The sequence below is a fragment of the Triturus cristatus genome, chromosome 9 (genome assembly GCF_964204655.1).
Source record: "Triturus cristatus chromosome 9, aTriCri1.1, whole genome shotgun sequence".
NCBI classification, from domain to species: domain Eukaryota; kingdom Metazoa; phylum Chordata; class Amphibia; order Caudata; family Salamandridae; genus Triturus; species Triturus cristatus.
Window position 1 is genome coordinate 1,156,326,044 of NC_140592.1, and position 15,911 is coordinate 1,156,341,954.

The 15,911-nt window shown below is 43.3% G+C and overlaps 1 protein-coding gene across 1 annotated transcript in view; it reads left to right on the forward strand.

The window, feature by feature from the left end:
- Positions 1–15,911, forward strand: part of MAP3K9 (mitogen-activated protein kinase kinase kinase 9) — a 412,289-nt gene that overhangs the window by 183,690 nt on the left and 212,688 nt on the right. The window contains exon 5 of the mRNA XM_085627122.1: positions 9,135–9,310. Within this exon, the coding sequence (XP_085483248.1) occupies positions 9,135–9,310 (176 nt within the window). The remainder of the gene's footprint in view (positions 1–9,134; positions 9,311–15,911) is intronic.

Here is a 15,911-nt window from a genome sequence, read left to right on the forward strand (position 1 = left end):
CCCCGCTTTCCAATTACTTTCTTTTACTCCTGTAAGTAATCCTGTCAACCTATTCCTCCTTCCCCCTCTCTCATCCCCAACTCAGTCCTCTCTCTTCCCCCAACCATGCCTCGCCCTTTAATTGTTTTATAATCAAAGCAAACCTCAAAAGTCTTTAGTGTAAAGATTGGAGGACTGGTGAGATATGAGTTCTGATATACAGATTAAGATGTTGTCTGGCAGCCACTTTTTGGAATCTCATGACCTGCAAAGCAGTTAGAGGGAAGCACCAATATATTGTGTTGGCATGGTCAAGAGGGGAAAGCACTAAGAGGCTAATGGTCTATACTCTGACGGAAACCTAGGTAAGGGAAGATTTGACGTATGGCACACGATGTAGAATGTGCCACAAGGGAGAGTTTGGAATCCATAATTACTCCCAGATTACTTGTTAATGTTGAGGGGATTGGAGCTGGTCATTGCTTTCACGGCTGCATATTGGAGGTGATATACTTGGTCCATTTCCCATATGCAAGTATTTAAGTTTTCCGCAACTATACCTAGAGGTGGTTAGTTGGTATCCAGTGGTCAACAGCTTGGATGCATTAGCCAATTACACAAGAGTCAAGATCTTCTCAGTTTCCAGGCATTGGAATAATTTGTGTGTTATTAGTGCAGGTTTAGCACTGGAGGTTGAAGAAGGAAATTATTTCAAGCAGAGGAGTACATTACACATTAAAGAGGAGGAATGTGATGCTGGAGCGCTAAGAGGCACTGACTGTCAAAGGGAAGGTAGGATTTGTAATGATGAGGGATCTGTTGTTGAGGAAGGAGACATTCCGGTATTGAATAGTGCCCTGTAGTTATATGTTGTCACGTCTTTGAATGCAGTGTATCAGAGGCAGAGGCTCAATGGATCATGCAGAATATATGAAAAACAGAGTAGAGGTCTAATAGTAATGTTTGAGTCAATAATTGGTTGGATATTGTCCCATCTGGCAAGCAAAGCATCTTCCATGCTGGACAGAATCCAGTTTAGTAGTCTGAAAGAAAATTGTTTCCTTATATATATTTTGTTATTCGGCTAAAGGCAAATCTTTGATAAGTTTGTCTCAGAATATGTCATTGAATATTGATCGATAATTAGAAGGGGAGAACATGGCGGCAGACGGCTGATCTGCCGTGGTGCTCCGTGAGTTTGAGCTCCCGTTTCCCCGCTTCCCCTGGTTCCCCGTATGAGCTACTGATGGCGGACACTAATTCAGTTTCCTGAATTTGTAACCTGTGTTTCGTGCCTGTGCCTGTGCCTTCGGTTTGGCAGTTTCCTCGGGGTCTCGCTGGTTTCCCTCGGCGTGCTACGTGCAGTGGACTGCGAACTGCTGACTGCCTGTCGTCCGAGTGCTGCGGGGTCCTAATTCCTCCCTTTGGTGCGGGTCTGTCTTCTCTCTCTATGCCTTGCTGCTCTGGTAGCAGAGTCCTTGCTGGTGACGCCCTTGGTGCTCTTGGAGGTGCAGCTGATACTCCTGGTTGCCGCGGTTCTTCCATTTCCATCGGCTGTTCACTGGTTCGGTGGTCGTGGTCTTCAGCCGCCCTGGAGCTGCGGCGCGTCAGGAGAGCGCGCAGCTTGGTGCGTGCTGTGTGTGTTGGAGACAGCCTTGTTCACCATTTGGAAGAGTTTTCTCAGGCTACAGCTGAGAATACAGAAGCGGATACGACGGAAGCGGATGGTTACAGCGACACAAGCGCACAGGAGTCAGTCTCAGTTCTACCTCAGTGTGGGGTATTAAAAGATTCCGAAGGTTTGCACCAACACTATCAAGCGTCCAGAGGTAAGGGGAGAGGTGGGAAATCTGGTCGAGGACGAGGTAAGGAGCAGGCTAGAGTGCCTACGAGGGGGGCTGTTATCGGTCCTAATTCATCCGGTGCCGTTATTCCGCCCCAAATTGGTAAGAGAACCTCTTCCTATTTATCCAAGGAAGTGAAATCTAAGGGCGCCAGAGGGAAAGCAACACGTAATCCCGTTGCTGGAGCCGAGGCTACATCTAAAATTACACCATCTCTTCGGTCATACCTCAAAGTTGGCCCACAGGTCTTGCGCCTTGTGGAATCTAAGGCAATGACCACACCAAAGGATTCTGCTCAACTGATTCCCCCTACTTTAACTCCATCATCTCTCTCAACCCCCCCCCTTTAATTGTTGTGCCAACCCTTTCGGCTCTTGGTGACTCCGGGATGACTGTAAGGGAGGTAGCGCCAGCTGTCTCAGTTGCTCCTGGAATCTCAGTACCTTCCCCACTTACAATTATACCCAAGAGTGGAGTTTTGTCTAGTGAAACGACGGGAGGCTGGGCAACACCTATTAGTTCTAACGTGAGGGGCGACTTAGCAGCAGCTAGTGAAGGTGGTCTTACCCACTCCGATTCCTGTGCTCTTGAATTCATCACGCAGGACTCTGGGGGGGTTACTGTATTGGAGCCATCTGTCGAGCTATCCTTGGCAACATCTGTCCCTGTTCTTGTACCTTCCACTCCATCTTGTGAAGAAGCAACACCAGAAAACATCTTGGCAGCCACCTTATTTGCGATGCTTACTGCCTTGTCTCAGGACATAAAAAGAGGGTTCGAGCAATCCTCAGTTATGCAGAAGGAGATTCGCGATTATTGCCAGTCATTGGATAATAAGATCGATGGGCTGTCAACAAGGACAGAAGTCTTGGAGGAAAAATTAGCTATAATGTCGGTACATCTAGATAAGACAGAAGAGGACATTACTAAACTTAAAAGAGATGATCAGGCCTTGTTGGACAGGATGGAGGTTTTAGAAAATAATGCAAGAAGATGTAACATTCGTATTCTTAATGTTCCGGAGGGATCTGAGGGGGCGGATGTTAAGCAGTTTATTGTTTGCCTTTTGAAGGAAGGTTTATGTTTGGGTCAATCCCTGGAGCAGCTAGCAACCGACATTCAGAGGGTCCACAGGGAACCCTTTAAACAGAACCCGCAAAGGCAAAAGCTGCGTAAAATCCTTGTTAATTTTCTTACATACACTCTCAAAGAGCAGATCCTGAATGCAGCTCTTAAACAGAAGTCTCTACTTGGTAAGGGGTTTACTTTCCTCATCAGGTCTGATCTATCTAGGGTCACACTTGAGAAGCAATGGGAGTTTGGAAGGGGGCTGGAGGCCTTTAGGAAGTTGGGCGCTTCTGCTCAATTGGTGTTCCCGGCCTCTCTGAAGGTCATGTATAATAATAAAATGGTAAACATTAGGTCAATTGAAGCTGCCGATGAATTCCTTTTGGATATAGGCAATAAGTCATCTGGTAATAGCACTGAACTCTCTTTTGACCTCTTGGAGTTTAGGTCTTTTTACAGCCTTATGGTCGCTCACAGGGATTGAAGCATATTAAGGAAAAAAAAAAATCTATTACTTTTCTTTTATTATTCCAAATGGAAAACAGGAAAGGATGTTTTTCTCTTGCTTTCACTTTTTTTTTATTTTTTATTAACACTATCAAAAGTGGGATCACTTCCCTTTTTTTCCTCACTTTACCTTTTAGCTGTGAGTTTCGGGGGGGGTGTAACAGGAGCCTGAGGTAGGGGTGCCATCTACTGGACCTGATCCGGTTAGATACACCACGGGTTCTCCATGGGGAGGGTGAAGGGTGGGTGGGGGGTGTTCACGGGCAAAATTTAAAAATTCCTCATTAGCCACCTTTTTTATTTTTTGTAGGTTTTTTAAGTTTTTCACGTTGTACTGCGAGTTTTCTCATGGAGGTGGGTCAGTATATATCTGGTCGCATTATAAAGGCAAGACTGGTTGTGCTCTGGTTCAGTGGGGATGGCTAGTTTAAAGATCATGTCTTGGAATGTCAATGGGCTCCGTACTAAACCTAGGGCTAGAATATTGATGCAGTATCTCCGGGACTCTGATGCCCAGGTCATCATCCTTCAAGAGACACATTTGATCCAGTCTGAAATCGATACCTTGGTTAAAAAGAATAAATGGATTGATTTTATGATATCGACCTCACAATCTATGACTTCCCGAGGCGTGTCACTGATTTTCAGAAAGCAGCTTAGGGCCAGGGTATTAGAGTTTAAAGTTGACCCTGCGGGAAGATGGGTTATTGCTTCTGTGGTAATTATGGGTGCCTGTTTTACTATTGTTGGATACTATGGTCCCAATCTTGATGACCCTACATCTTTGGAAGCGATTTTTTCTCACCTTTTGTCCATCCCGGAACCAGTTATATTAGCTGGCGACTTCAACATTGTTTTAGATCCAGTCCTGGATAAATCTCATAACAGCAGATCCCGTGTCCCTTCAAAATCAAGATCTTTCTTGTTGAATGAGATGAAACAATACGGATATGTTGATATTTGGAGATTAAGGGCCGGGCAGCAGCAGGGGTTGTCTTTAAGAAATTATAAATATAATCACCAGTCCAGGATAGATTTTATATTAATTAACCATAGTTTATCCGACGCAGTTAAGGACATTTGTTATCTCCCGTTACATTTATCTGACCATTCTGCAGTTTTTCTGGAACTTATGGTATCTACCTCTGATGTAGTAAGGACTTGGTCTTTTGACCGTACTCTACTTTCTCACCCCGAAGATGTCACTTCTTTAAAAACTGAGGTGAGGTCTTTCTTAGAGGTGAATGTGGGTTCTGCTGGACCTGGTGTGGTCTGGGACTCACTTAAAGCCTCTTTGAGGGGTCTTATTACTGGTAAGATGTCATATAGAAGGAGGGAATATAGAGAGGCTATTGCCTCAGTTGAGGCGAACCTGACTAGAGCACAAGCTGACATCGATGCCAACTTGGCTTCCACAGATGCTGTCTTAACACCTTTGCGGGTTAATTACTGACCCTAAGAGGCCAACTGACCTTGATCCTTAACCGGCAGCTTCAGGAAAGATGGGAGGCCAGTAAAATCGCACATTTTCAGTATGGAGAATGTGCTGGTAAATTATTGGCATGGAAAGTAAAAACTGATCAGGTTCGTAACAACATCAACCAGGTCTATGTCAATAATGTCCCTCTTTCTTCTGATGCAGATATTAGAGCAGCATTTAAAGATTACTATCAAGATATTTATCACGAAGATAAGAAATTGGATACTGATATGATCAATGAATGGCTTGGGAAAATAGATCTACCAAAACTCTCTGTTGATCAGTCAGCAATGCTAGATAGTAAAATCTCGGAAGAGGAGGTAAGGAAAGCCATCCGGGATGCCAGGAAAGGCAAGGCGTCCGGGCCTGATGGGCTGCCTGCTGAAATATATAAATCTTTGGAGCAGGAACTTGTTCCTTTCCTGGTTACATTGTTCAATCAGATACTGCTAAATGGAGTACGACCACCTGTGTCATGGGATAACGCATCCATAACTGTTATCTTGAAACCAAGGAAGTCTCCAACCGCCTGTGGCTCCTATAGGCCAATCTCTGTTCTAAATGGAGACTATAAGATCTTTGCCTCCATTCTTGCAAAGAGATTGGCCTTGGTCGCTCCTTCCATTTTACATATCGATCAGAAGGGATTTATTAAGGGGCGACAGCTTTTTGAACTGACTTTTGATTTGATTGGATCAATAGATATGGCATGTTTGAAGTCTTTGCCCTTGGCGGTTCTCACGCTGGACGCCACCAAGGCCTTCGACAGAGTTAATTGGTTGTATCTGTCGGAGGCCTTGGCAAAGTTTGGCGTGGGGGTAGATTTCGTCAGGCGATTAATCTTCTCTATAGTAACCCTAGTGCCCGTGTCTTGGTTAATGGTATGCTCTCCGACTCATTTGACATCTCGAGGGGTACTAGACAGGGATGCCCTCTCTCCCCGCTCCTGTTCGATTTATATGCTGAACCCTTTGCCCAGATTTTGAGGGATAGTGTTAACATCAAGGCATTTGCGTACAGGGGCTGGGAGAGAAAGGTGGCCCTTTACGCCGACGATATTCTCATATTTACCTCCGATCCGCATGAGGCCCTCCCAGCAATATTCAGGCTGGCTTCGGAGTTTGGGATGGTCTCTGGATATGAGATTAATGCTCTAAAGACTGAGATGATGACCTGGAATATTGATCAAAGTACCTTCGATTCGGAAATCCGGCCGGCGAGTCGGATGAGATATTTAGGTTTGGATATTGTAGCTGACCTCGATCAGATTACTACCACTAATTTTTCAAAAATTGCAAAGGATTGTCGTAGGTTGCTCCAGACCTGGGCCCATCTTCCACTCTCCCTACTGGGTAGGGTCAGCCTTGTCAAAATGTCCATCTTGCCCAAGGTTTCTTTTTTGTATAATGCGATACCCTTATGTTTTGATCCCACCTCTATCAGAAAATTACAGTCGGATATTAGTACCTTTATTTGGAATAAACATCTGCCAAGAATCTCCTGGAAAAAAATAAGGAGGCGTAGGGAAAAAGGAGGGCTTGCTGCTCCAGATCTCCAGGCTTATGCCTGGGCTTTCCAGCTTTCACATGCCAGGATTCTATTAAAGAGACCAGCAGGGGATGGAGTGTGTTCCCTCTATTCAATGTTATTGGACGTAGAAGGTGTAAGTCAGTCAGGGTTTCTTTTCAAATTTGGAAACCCCAAGTTTTTCAAAAAAATTAAATTGAAAATTTTAAGGGGTTTGGCAAGAATATGGGCTCAGATGTCTAAAGCAATTAAAGTTGGGTACTATGGAAGTAGGACACCGTTGTGGGACCTTCCTGACGGTCCAACATGGTTAGGGGATGCACTAGCTACACCTATGAGAGAGGCTGGTCTGGAGGAGTGGGGTAACCTATTTGTTGACGGGGACTTGTTACCCTGGGATTATCTTTGCACAAAAATTGGTCCACACTTCTCCTGGCTTAAGTATCTTCAGATGTTGAGCTGCTCTTGTGCATACTCTGTTCAACCTCCACATGGTGTTAAATATCCCTTGGGCGCATATAGTCATCTTATAACGCTTTTGGCAGATAAGCCGTCTGCCAAGAAGGAAATTTCACTGTGGTACAATTTAATCTTGGAGGAAATGGACGGAACTTTTTCACTGCCAGAGGATCTTTGGTCTCTACACGTCATCAATTCCGATTTACAACATCTTTGGAATTCGTCTTGTAAGATGATGTGGGATATTGTCAAACCTGCATGGTTACGCAGGAACCATCTTTTCACCATTCATCGAGCATACTACTCACCCCTTCGTCTTTCTAAATTTACTGAGGGGAGTAGTGTGGCCTGTGCGAAGTGTGGTTTGGTGGCTGCTTCTGACATTCACATGTTCTTTGACTGCCCACATTTGTCCCCATTTTGGGATGCCATTAGTAAGACTCTTTCACTTTCTGTTGGAGTTAACATTACCCTAGATTTAACATCAGTAATTTTTGGTTGCTACCAAGGGGTCCCCTCCTTGGCAAAAAAGCTTATTTTTTATGCCATCCTGCTAGCCAGGAGGGAGATATGCAGGAAATGGAAGGATTCTTCATCTCCTTCTATTAATGACTGGTATGCTTCTACTCTGCTGGTCTCTAAGCTAGACCTGGCTAGAACTGGTAATCCAGATACAAGATCTTTCTGGCATCTCCTGAATTGGGTTAATTGAATATCTGTTTTTTTCTTTTCTTTTTCCCCAGGTCCAATGATTATGCATCAACCTCATTCTGGGGGTTACTTGTTTCATGGTGCTAAGTTTAGTACCTTGGCTGGATTTTAGCAATTGCCTGTCCGGTAGCAAATTAGTGATCATTGTTGGTTGAAACACGTTGCTGAGGGGTGAGCTTTCCGTTCTATTACTGCCCCAACCAGTCTTGGCAACTGAGGCAGCACAATGTGTGTAAACCTACAAGATTGCATATTGAAACTTGTCTGGCAGATGAGGACAAAAAAAAAAAAAAAATAGATAATTAGATGGGTCTGTTTCACTGCTGTCTTGGTTTTTAGAACTAATTTAATATTGAAGGGTTTAGATAATTCAAGATTAGTCCAACAACCAAGGCGTGGTTAATGATATCTCTGGCCAGGAGGAATGATGAGCTGTTTCAGAGGGTGTTGTTGAACATATCTGCCAGGTAGGGACCTGCTGGTGATACTTAAGATCTGATCCATACGCCTTGATGAGGTAGGTGGATGAGATGCAGAGTGGGTACTGGATTCTTCTTGCTAGACGGTTTGTGAATGACAAAGTTGGCCAAACTGTTATTGATAAGTTTAAAGACTGATATAAGTGTACATTGATCCCTAGTTTTCAGTGATATCCCATCACTAAGGCCAGCTTGGGAGCAAATTGCAGCAATTGAAACTGTGGCAATACCAACCCCTTTTTCATAGAGAAAAAATACTCATCAACAAAGCAAGAGCAGTTTTAAAAGGTGGCGGCTGAGTTATCAATTTACAGTATAGTATGTAACTATATATGGTTTTCAGGTACGTATTAAGAAAAATTAATTAAATATTTGAATATTTAAGAGTCCTCAGAAACATTATTTCTCTGCATCAGCAAAGTATGGATGCACCTACATAAATGTATGTTTCTTTCTAAAGGTTGTTTGCATGGCTGGATGATACGAGGTGACACAGCTCATTCACCTTTGAAAGCAGCCTTTTCCTGCTCAGTCTGCCGGCGTTTTCTCTGTGCCCAATGTTTGCAAATGGCACCACTGTCATACATTGTAATGCAACGCTTTTATTGTGATCTATGAATTTGGTGAGTGTTGTTATGTTTATACCTATATGGTGAAATGGATCAGGCACCAATCTGGTAATTTAATCGTATTTCCATTACCAACAAGAAATGTACTCTGTACACAGTTATAATTGATTTGCCAGCTTCTGTTGAGAATCATAGGATTGACTAACAAAATATAGAAATGTTCTTCCAGGTGTTTGCGAGTACCCACATTTCCGTAAATCTATAGGTGTTTACCTACTAAGGCAGACGGAATGTCTCATACAGCCCTGTTTGCCAACAGATTTCCTCACACATAATTTTCCATCAAACTTGTGAAATATTTTATGTGGACAAATTCATTCATGAGCGTAAGGTCACCTTTTGTGACTTTCATTCCCGTTTTCTATTGTTAATTGGAGAATATTCACCTCTAAATGAATGAAGGTATGTTCTTTATAGAAAGCGAGACATATCTGCTTATATTGTTTCCTAGAATGCTGGGACTCTGATGCCCATTCACGGCCATCATTTGGTTGCGTCCTCTACCGTCTCACCACGATAGAGGAATCCGGCTTCTTTGAGATGCCTCAAGACTCCTTCCACTCGCTGCAGGATGACTGGAAGCACGAGATCCAGGAGATGTTCGACCAGCTCAGGGTCAAAGAAACGGTAGGACTTACTCCATTGAGCAGAACCTGTTGACTGCAAAGTACAACTGACAGACGTGATCATTGTAACAAACAGATAAATGTTTAAGATGTCTTAAATATGTACATGCAATTATCATTTTGTCCTTCTCCCAAACCCACTCTCATTTTAAATATTCAGCATTCCTGAGGACAAGAGGGTTGTTTCTGGATCCAGTTTTAAAATATTTGCAGCAGGGAATAGGGGATAGCTCATCTTGAAGCAGAAACCGTTTTGGGACTGAAATAACGTGTAGGAGTTTGTGTTAACAGGATTACCCTAAAAGAGAATGATGTCATTATCTACTAGTTTTGTAGTCCTTACATAATGAGGGAGTATATGCACATTAAACAGAAAGCCTAGGTTCCACCTAACCACATACACATCGGTTCCAGTCGCTTGTCGCATTTCGTATGCCACCAGATCCTACAGCAGAAGCAGGTGATTTGCTGTTTCTCTTTCCTATTGCCTTTGTTTTTTGCTGGGTTATTCTTATTTCACAAGTAGTCATGTTCTGGCAGATTTGTTTTTTGTTTTTTTACGGGATCCCATATTAAGGGCTTGCTCCCATTTTGGTTATTATTTATATACCACTGCTTGACAAAATGGTGGACAAACTGTTCTGCGCTTGGATTGCATAGTAGTACTAGAGGTAGTAGGCTCTGGAAGCACCAGAAACACAGAAGATAGAGAAATTAGGAAAGAAACCAGATAAGATGATGGCTGGAAGTTAAAGAATGAGCAATTATCAGAGGGCATATTCTGTAATTCATGATTATAACAGTAGCTAAATAGAAGTGATTTTGGAGCACTGCACACACAGAAGTAGCAAATAGACACTTTAACCCGTTCGACGCTTGTGACGGAGCGGTTCCGTCACGTGCGTCGGTTGCGCTGTGCGCATGACGGAACCGCTCCGTCATGGCCCCGCCCGCGCACGGAATCTTCAGCGCGGCGCGGAAATCCGCGCCGCGCTGAAGGGGTTAAAGAGAAGTGAAGAAAATTAGGAAAAAAGGGTACGCCAATGGAACAAAAATAATGCAAACAAAACAAAAAATGGGAAGGGAGTTTGATCGCATCAAAACTTGGGCTGCTTTTTGCCCCAAACCAGTGGCGACAGCCATTTTTTTATTTCTGCATTTGCATCTGTTCTTTAAACTTTCTTTTCGTCCTTTTGTAACCCATCTTCCATTCTGTATTCTTTCAAACGTTCATATTCTCCTGCAAGGTAGTGCAATTTCCCAAGTTTCTCATGTTATGGTGGGCCATCCGAACCTCTCTCCAAAAGCACGTACTGAAGCATGGTTCATCAAGAGCAGTTTATTGTAACCTAATGCATTTCAGACCCCACCGGGTCCTTCGTCGGGGGTAACTGTAAATAACAATCAGACATACTTTAAAAACCAAATATATGTACATCACCTCCTTGTCATATACTTTTAACTGTGAATTGTGCAACTCATCTCTCCCAACAATCACCAGCATGTTACCAAAACTATTTTTTCGATGGCTGACCCTCTTCTTTAATGTGGCAAATCTCTCCCCTCTTTATCCTACCTATACGCTGTCTCTATTTTACTCCGTCACTCATTCCTTCATTCCCTAACTCTTTTCAAACTGAAAGTCACCTCCCCGTCCAGACCTTTCAATAACTCCTCCCTGCCCAGTTTGATAGGACACAAGTAAATAGCAGATGTGTTGAGAATTATGGGAAATTTAAAAAATCTAAAAGAGAGCCTGGACAGTGAAGTTGTTGAAGGAGTTACAAAAAACTTAGAAACATTTTGGAATTCTAGTAAGACCTTAAGTAAGCTGTCCCATGTTTGGTTTAATACTTTGTCTGCTTCTTTGCTTTTTACAGCTTTTGCTGACTATTCTTATTCTTTACAAAGAGCTTCTTTTTGATTCTTTGATTCTTTTGATATTAAAAAACAGTTTATAAGTTTGGAATTGCACCCAACCAAAGGAACTCGATAAATCGATCACGAATGAAGAGAACATAGAACTCCCTACATTGGACCAAAACTGCACAGCCCAACCGGTTTACAGCCCAGTTTTATAAAATCATTTGGCTCCATTTAATTGGCATCCTAGAACAACTAGTTGGCACCTTTGCAGATGAGGGTTCTATTACAACAACCACAGAGCCTATCACAGTGATTAATACGCCTGGTCAATATTTAGAGGAATGTCGAACCTATAAACTGATTTTCTTTTACTTAACTTAGACCTATAAATTTACACAAATAATCTAGCCAACAAACTTAATAAAGTTCTTCCCCGGTTAGTGCACCCAGACCAATCATGGTTTGAAACAGGTAAAAAAGTGAGTAATAACACTAAAAAGGTAGTCCGTCTCGTAGATGCAGCCCTAAGGCTTAGTGGTGGATAGCTGCTTGTCTCCCTCGATGCTAAAAAAAAAAAAGAAGCCTTTGATCAGGTGGAGTGGTGGTATATGTAACAAATGATAATAGCTTTTGGTGTTGGGCCAAGATATGATACTGATGTGAGCGTTATATGGGAATCCTATTGCTTAAATATGGGCTAATGCCCAGGTCTCACAAGCAATCCTTATGCAACAAGGGATGAGGCAGGGTGCCTATTCCCTGCTCCTGGACCAAGGAGGTAGGGGTAGTACCCATGGGATCTTTTCTTCCTTGTGAAGTCCTGAAGAAAGCCGGGGTAATGATTAGTTGAATTGTTTATTCAGCTGTAACATGTCGACGTTTGCTTGCAGAGTGGAGGAGTAGGTGATTCATTATAGTTCACCATACCTTCATCCACTGGTCAAATTCTTGACCTTTTCCTTTTTACTCTGCGCAAGGGAGTCCATAATACAAGTTGGATTGAGGACATCATTTGATCCAGTTTTACATCACTAGTTCTGCACCTTTAATCACATTTTGATCCTGTGTCTTGTATTTTCTTTATGTGTTGTATTGTATTCCCCCTCCCTATTGCTCCACCTCCAGCGTTAGCAAGCGCAGAGGTCTGTAAGCAGCCCTATGATGAAACATGACACAGTTTGCTGTGTGTGAGGGCAGTTTTAGACACCTGGGTACTCTCCCTGGGACCTCAATAGATTATAGCGATCCAGCCTCAAGAGTCCTACTTCTTTGTTGTGTGTTTAAAGGGTGCCAGCCACCCTGCTATTTGAGGATGGAACCATGAGCACAAAGGATACGCAAGAATCTACTATTAAAGGATTGCACATAGATCCGGATGACTTTAAGTTTGCAGATTATGTTTTGGTGACTGTGACTTTGACTCGCGTTCTCAGTGGAGAACTAGAAGACTACCTTAAACTAGCTGTGTTCAGAACCAACACTTTAAACAGGTTAAAGGAAATGACACCTTTCTGATGGAAGGAGACATGGAGTAAACATTTGGAAAGTAATATAACCCCCTAAAGGGAGGTATCTAATGAAAGCTGATTGCATCCCATTACTCATTGGAGCACAAATAACTTGCTTAGTGGCAAAATCTACGGTAAACAATTTTAGGGCACATAGCTTAGGTGAAAATGTCTATAATGCCCAGAGCTCTATTCATGTTTTAGGTCCTTCTAGTGACTGTCCCAAAGAAGACTGTCTTAGAATTGCAAAAAGCCTACATTTCATTGATAGAATATGGGAAAAGACTTAAACCCCTTGGCATCCCAAAGAAGTAGGGCTTAACATACCAAACCTTTTGTTGTACTGTAGATCTTCTCAATTGAGCTTTATGTGGGACTGGAATCAGGGAAGCAATATTAATGTCTGAATCAGTTCCTGACAGGACTCTAATTTTGAGAATTACCCTGGATTAAGTCTAAGAACTTTGGCATAAAATGTCTCTTGCTGTAAGTGGCAACATGAGTGTGTGGGATGACATCAACAAATCACAAATATTATAAGCTACCCTGACCCATTTACACCCTTTTTGGTAATACCGACTTCCTGACAGGATTAGACAGGTGGAGATTTAGAGACTGGGAAGAAAGCTGGTGCAGCAAGCTCGAAAAGTAAGATTCAAATCCTTTGAGCAAATACAAATGGACTATGCCTTGACAAACCTAGAACAATTTCAATATTTGCAGATTAGACATTGAGCTTTACATGCCCCCAGTTCAGCAGGGTGCTACCAGGGAACTCACTTAGTTTGGAAAATACTTGCAACACACCCACTCTGAACTGCACACCATTTCTGAAATATACCAAATTGTTATTTCAAGCAAAGCACATCCCAAATGAACATTCCTAATAGACTAGGTAAAGGAGTTGGGCATTAGCCTCTGAGATACTGAATAGATCGCCGTCATCAGATATAGCTGGGAAATTCCAGGAGGCATTATTGGGAAACAACTCAGTCTCAAGTTTCTCCATAGATGTCACTTCACTTCCACTCACTTAGCCAAAATCAATAAGAAATGTACTGAGAAATGCTGGAGAGGTTGTGGGGAGGGTAGGGATGCTTACCCACATATTTTCTGAATGTATTAGCTTGGATACATTTTGGAGGGGCGCAGGAGAGCGATATTGGCTCTATCACAGCAATGAATCTTACCAGGTCCTCACCACCGGTTACACTAGGATATTTGCTAGTTCAAGAGGGGGACCTGGATTAAAGATGGGATATAAATCCTCCTGCTCTTGGCCTTGACCAATGCTGGGCAGATGGGGTGGTACAATCCCTGTCACACAGCTTGATTAGTACCACCATCTTTGGCCTATGGTGGACATGGACAAAATTACTCAAGACTTGAATGGTGAAACGGCACCCTTCACTAAGAAATGGTAAGGGATATCATTTTTTTTGGCTAATGATGTAAAAAGGTTATCGTCCTTAGAACATTTCCAGCCCCACACATAGACTCAGATTGACCCAATGTTGATGGTCTGGTGCTTAAGTGGGACAGTTGCTTATAAAAGCCATTTTCATTATAGTGTATGAGGGTGTGTGATGGGTTCACGGGTTTTCTTGTTTTTGTTCACATCAAGGAGAACACAATGTGTTTTGGAACATGAGATCTACCTCCCTCAATGTATTGTTTTTTAAGACATTTAAAAAAATAAAATTAAAAATCAGTTTATGTATAGTTTGACTGTGCCATTTTAGGGCTGCTTGCAGTATCTTTCAAACTTGTTCATTCATGCCCTAATTAGACCTTCCAACTGATGATATTTTCTGCAGCAAAAATGTGTTGAATGGTTTAAAGATTCACCTGTATCGTCTGTGCAGCCCATTTCTTAACTAGTGCAAGTAGTGTAGCAAAGGCAGTAGCCTAACATCCAATACAAACTTGTATTATTTGTCTTGTCGTGAATGAACAGCACCCTGCACGTCGAGAGCACCTCGGACCTCCAGAGCCCAGGGCTTTAACCAGGAGTGAATCCTCCTCTAAGACTGACTCGCCACAGAAGGCAAAGGGCTACGCCAGGTGGGCCCAAAGAGTGGTTTGGCACGGTGTGTGGTGGGCAGAGCAGCAAGGCACAGGGTTGGGGCTGGAGCACGGCCAGAGCCGGGGAACATGAGTGGCTACAGTTACCGGTCTCTCACTGGCCCTCAGCTGCCATTACTGCTATAGTACCTGCACCTGCCCCCACTGCTGGAAGACTATGACGAAGCGGTCACAAGTGTCTTAAGCCTTGATGCGTCTAACCAGCCATTTAACCAGCCTATAACAATAACTGGCAACAAACAGCCATATTGACAGTGAGTGGCAATTAAAGTGACCCTTTTTGCGTGGTTGAGCCCTGGGTTGCGGAAGGGGGAGACTAGATTCGGGTGCGGCTTGCGGCCTGGCTGACCTTCCTCCCCCCGCATTCACTATTGCGCTCTCCATCACAATCTCCAGCTAGTATGGCTTTAATGCAAATCCTGACCGGATGCCACTCATGAAGCCAAGTCATTGGAAGACTGGCCTGCTTCTTGATGGGTCAAATAAGGCCTCAAACCAGATATGCAAAACACGTCAGCAGCCCTCAGTATTTTGCTCCAGCTGGACGCTTTCCACAGAGTGTTTGAGACTCGAAGTTACATCGCCAGGTCAAGAAGAGAATAGAGAAAAGCAGCTTTGAGACCCATAGTAAGGCCTTTAGCAAAGGAAAATGTAGCAGGCGAGCTGAAGCAACAAACTGCTCACAGAGCTACTTATGGTGAACACAAGCCTGAGCCCTGCGCCACACCTGTGAGAGGACCACCTCAGGCTGAAGAGGGCAATACAGGCATTGAACAACCAAAGGGAAAGCCGCCCCAGGCGTGAGTCTGGCCGCTTTAGATTCTGACCCACAAGCGAATACCATAAATCAAGGGTGTGAAGCAACTCCAGGAGGAAGCCACAACAGATCTACAAAATGTCTTCCACACACTCAAGCACTGAGGGAATTGAGCGGCTGCAACATGAGGAGCAGGCACATAAAGTTGGCCCAGTCGAGAACACAGTTGACGCGCCATCGACAAGTAACTATGTAAGGGAGAATGCACTAGAAGCCATGAACCTAGCCCCCCTTGAACTGATGGAAAGTATCCAAATACCCCTTTCATGATGGCAAAAGAAAAGATTACGCAAATCTTTGACAAACAGCAAAAGAAAAAATAGACT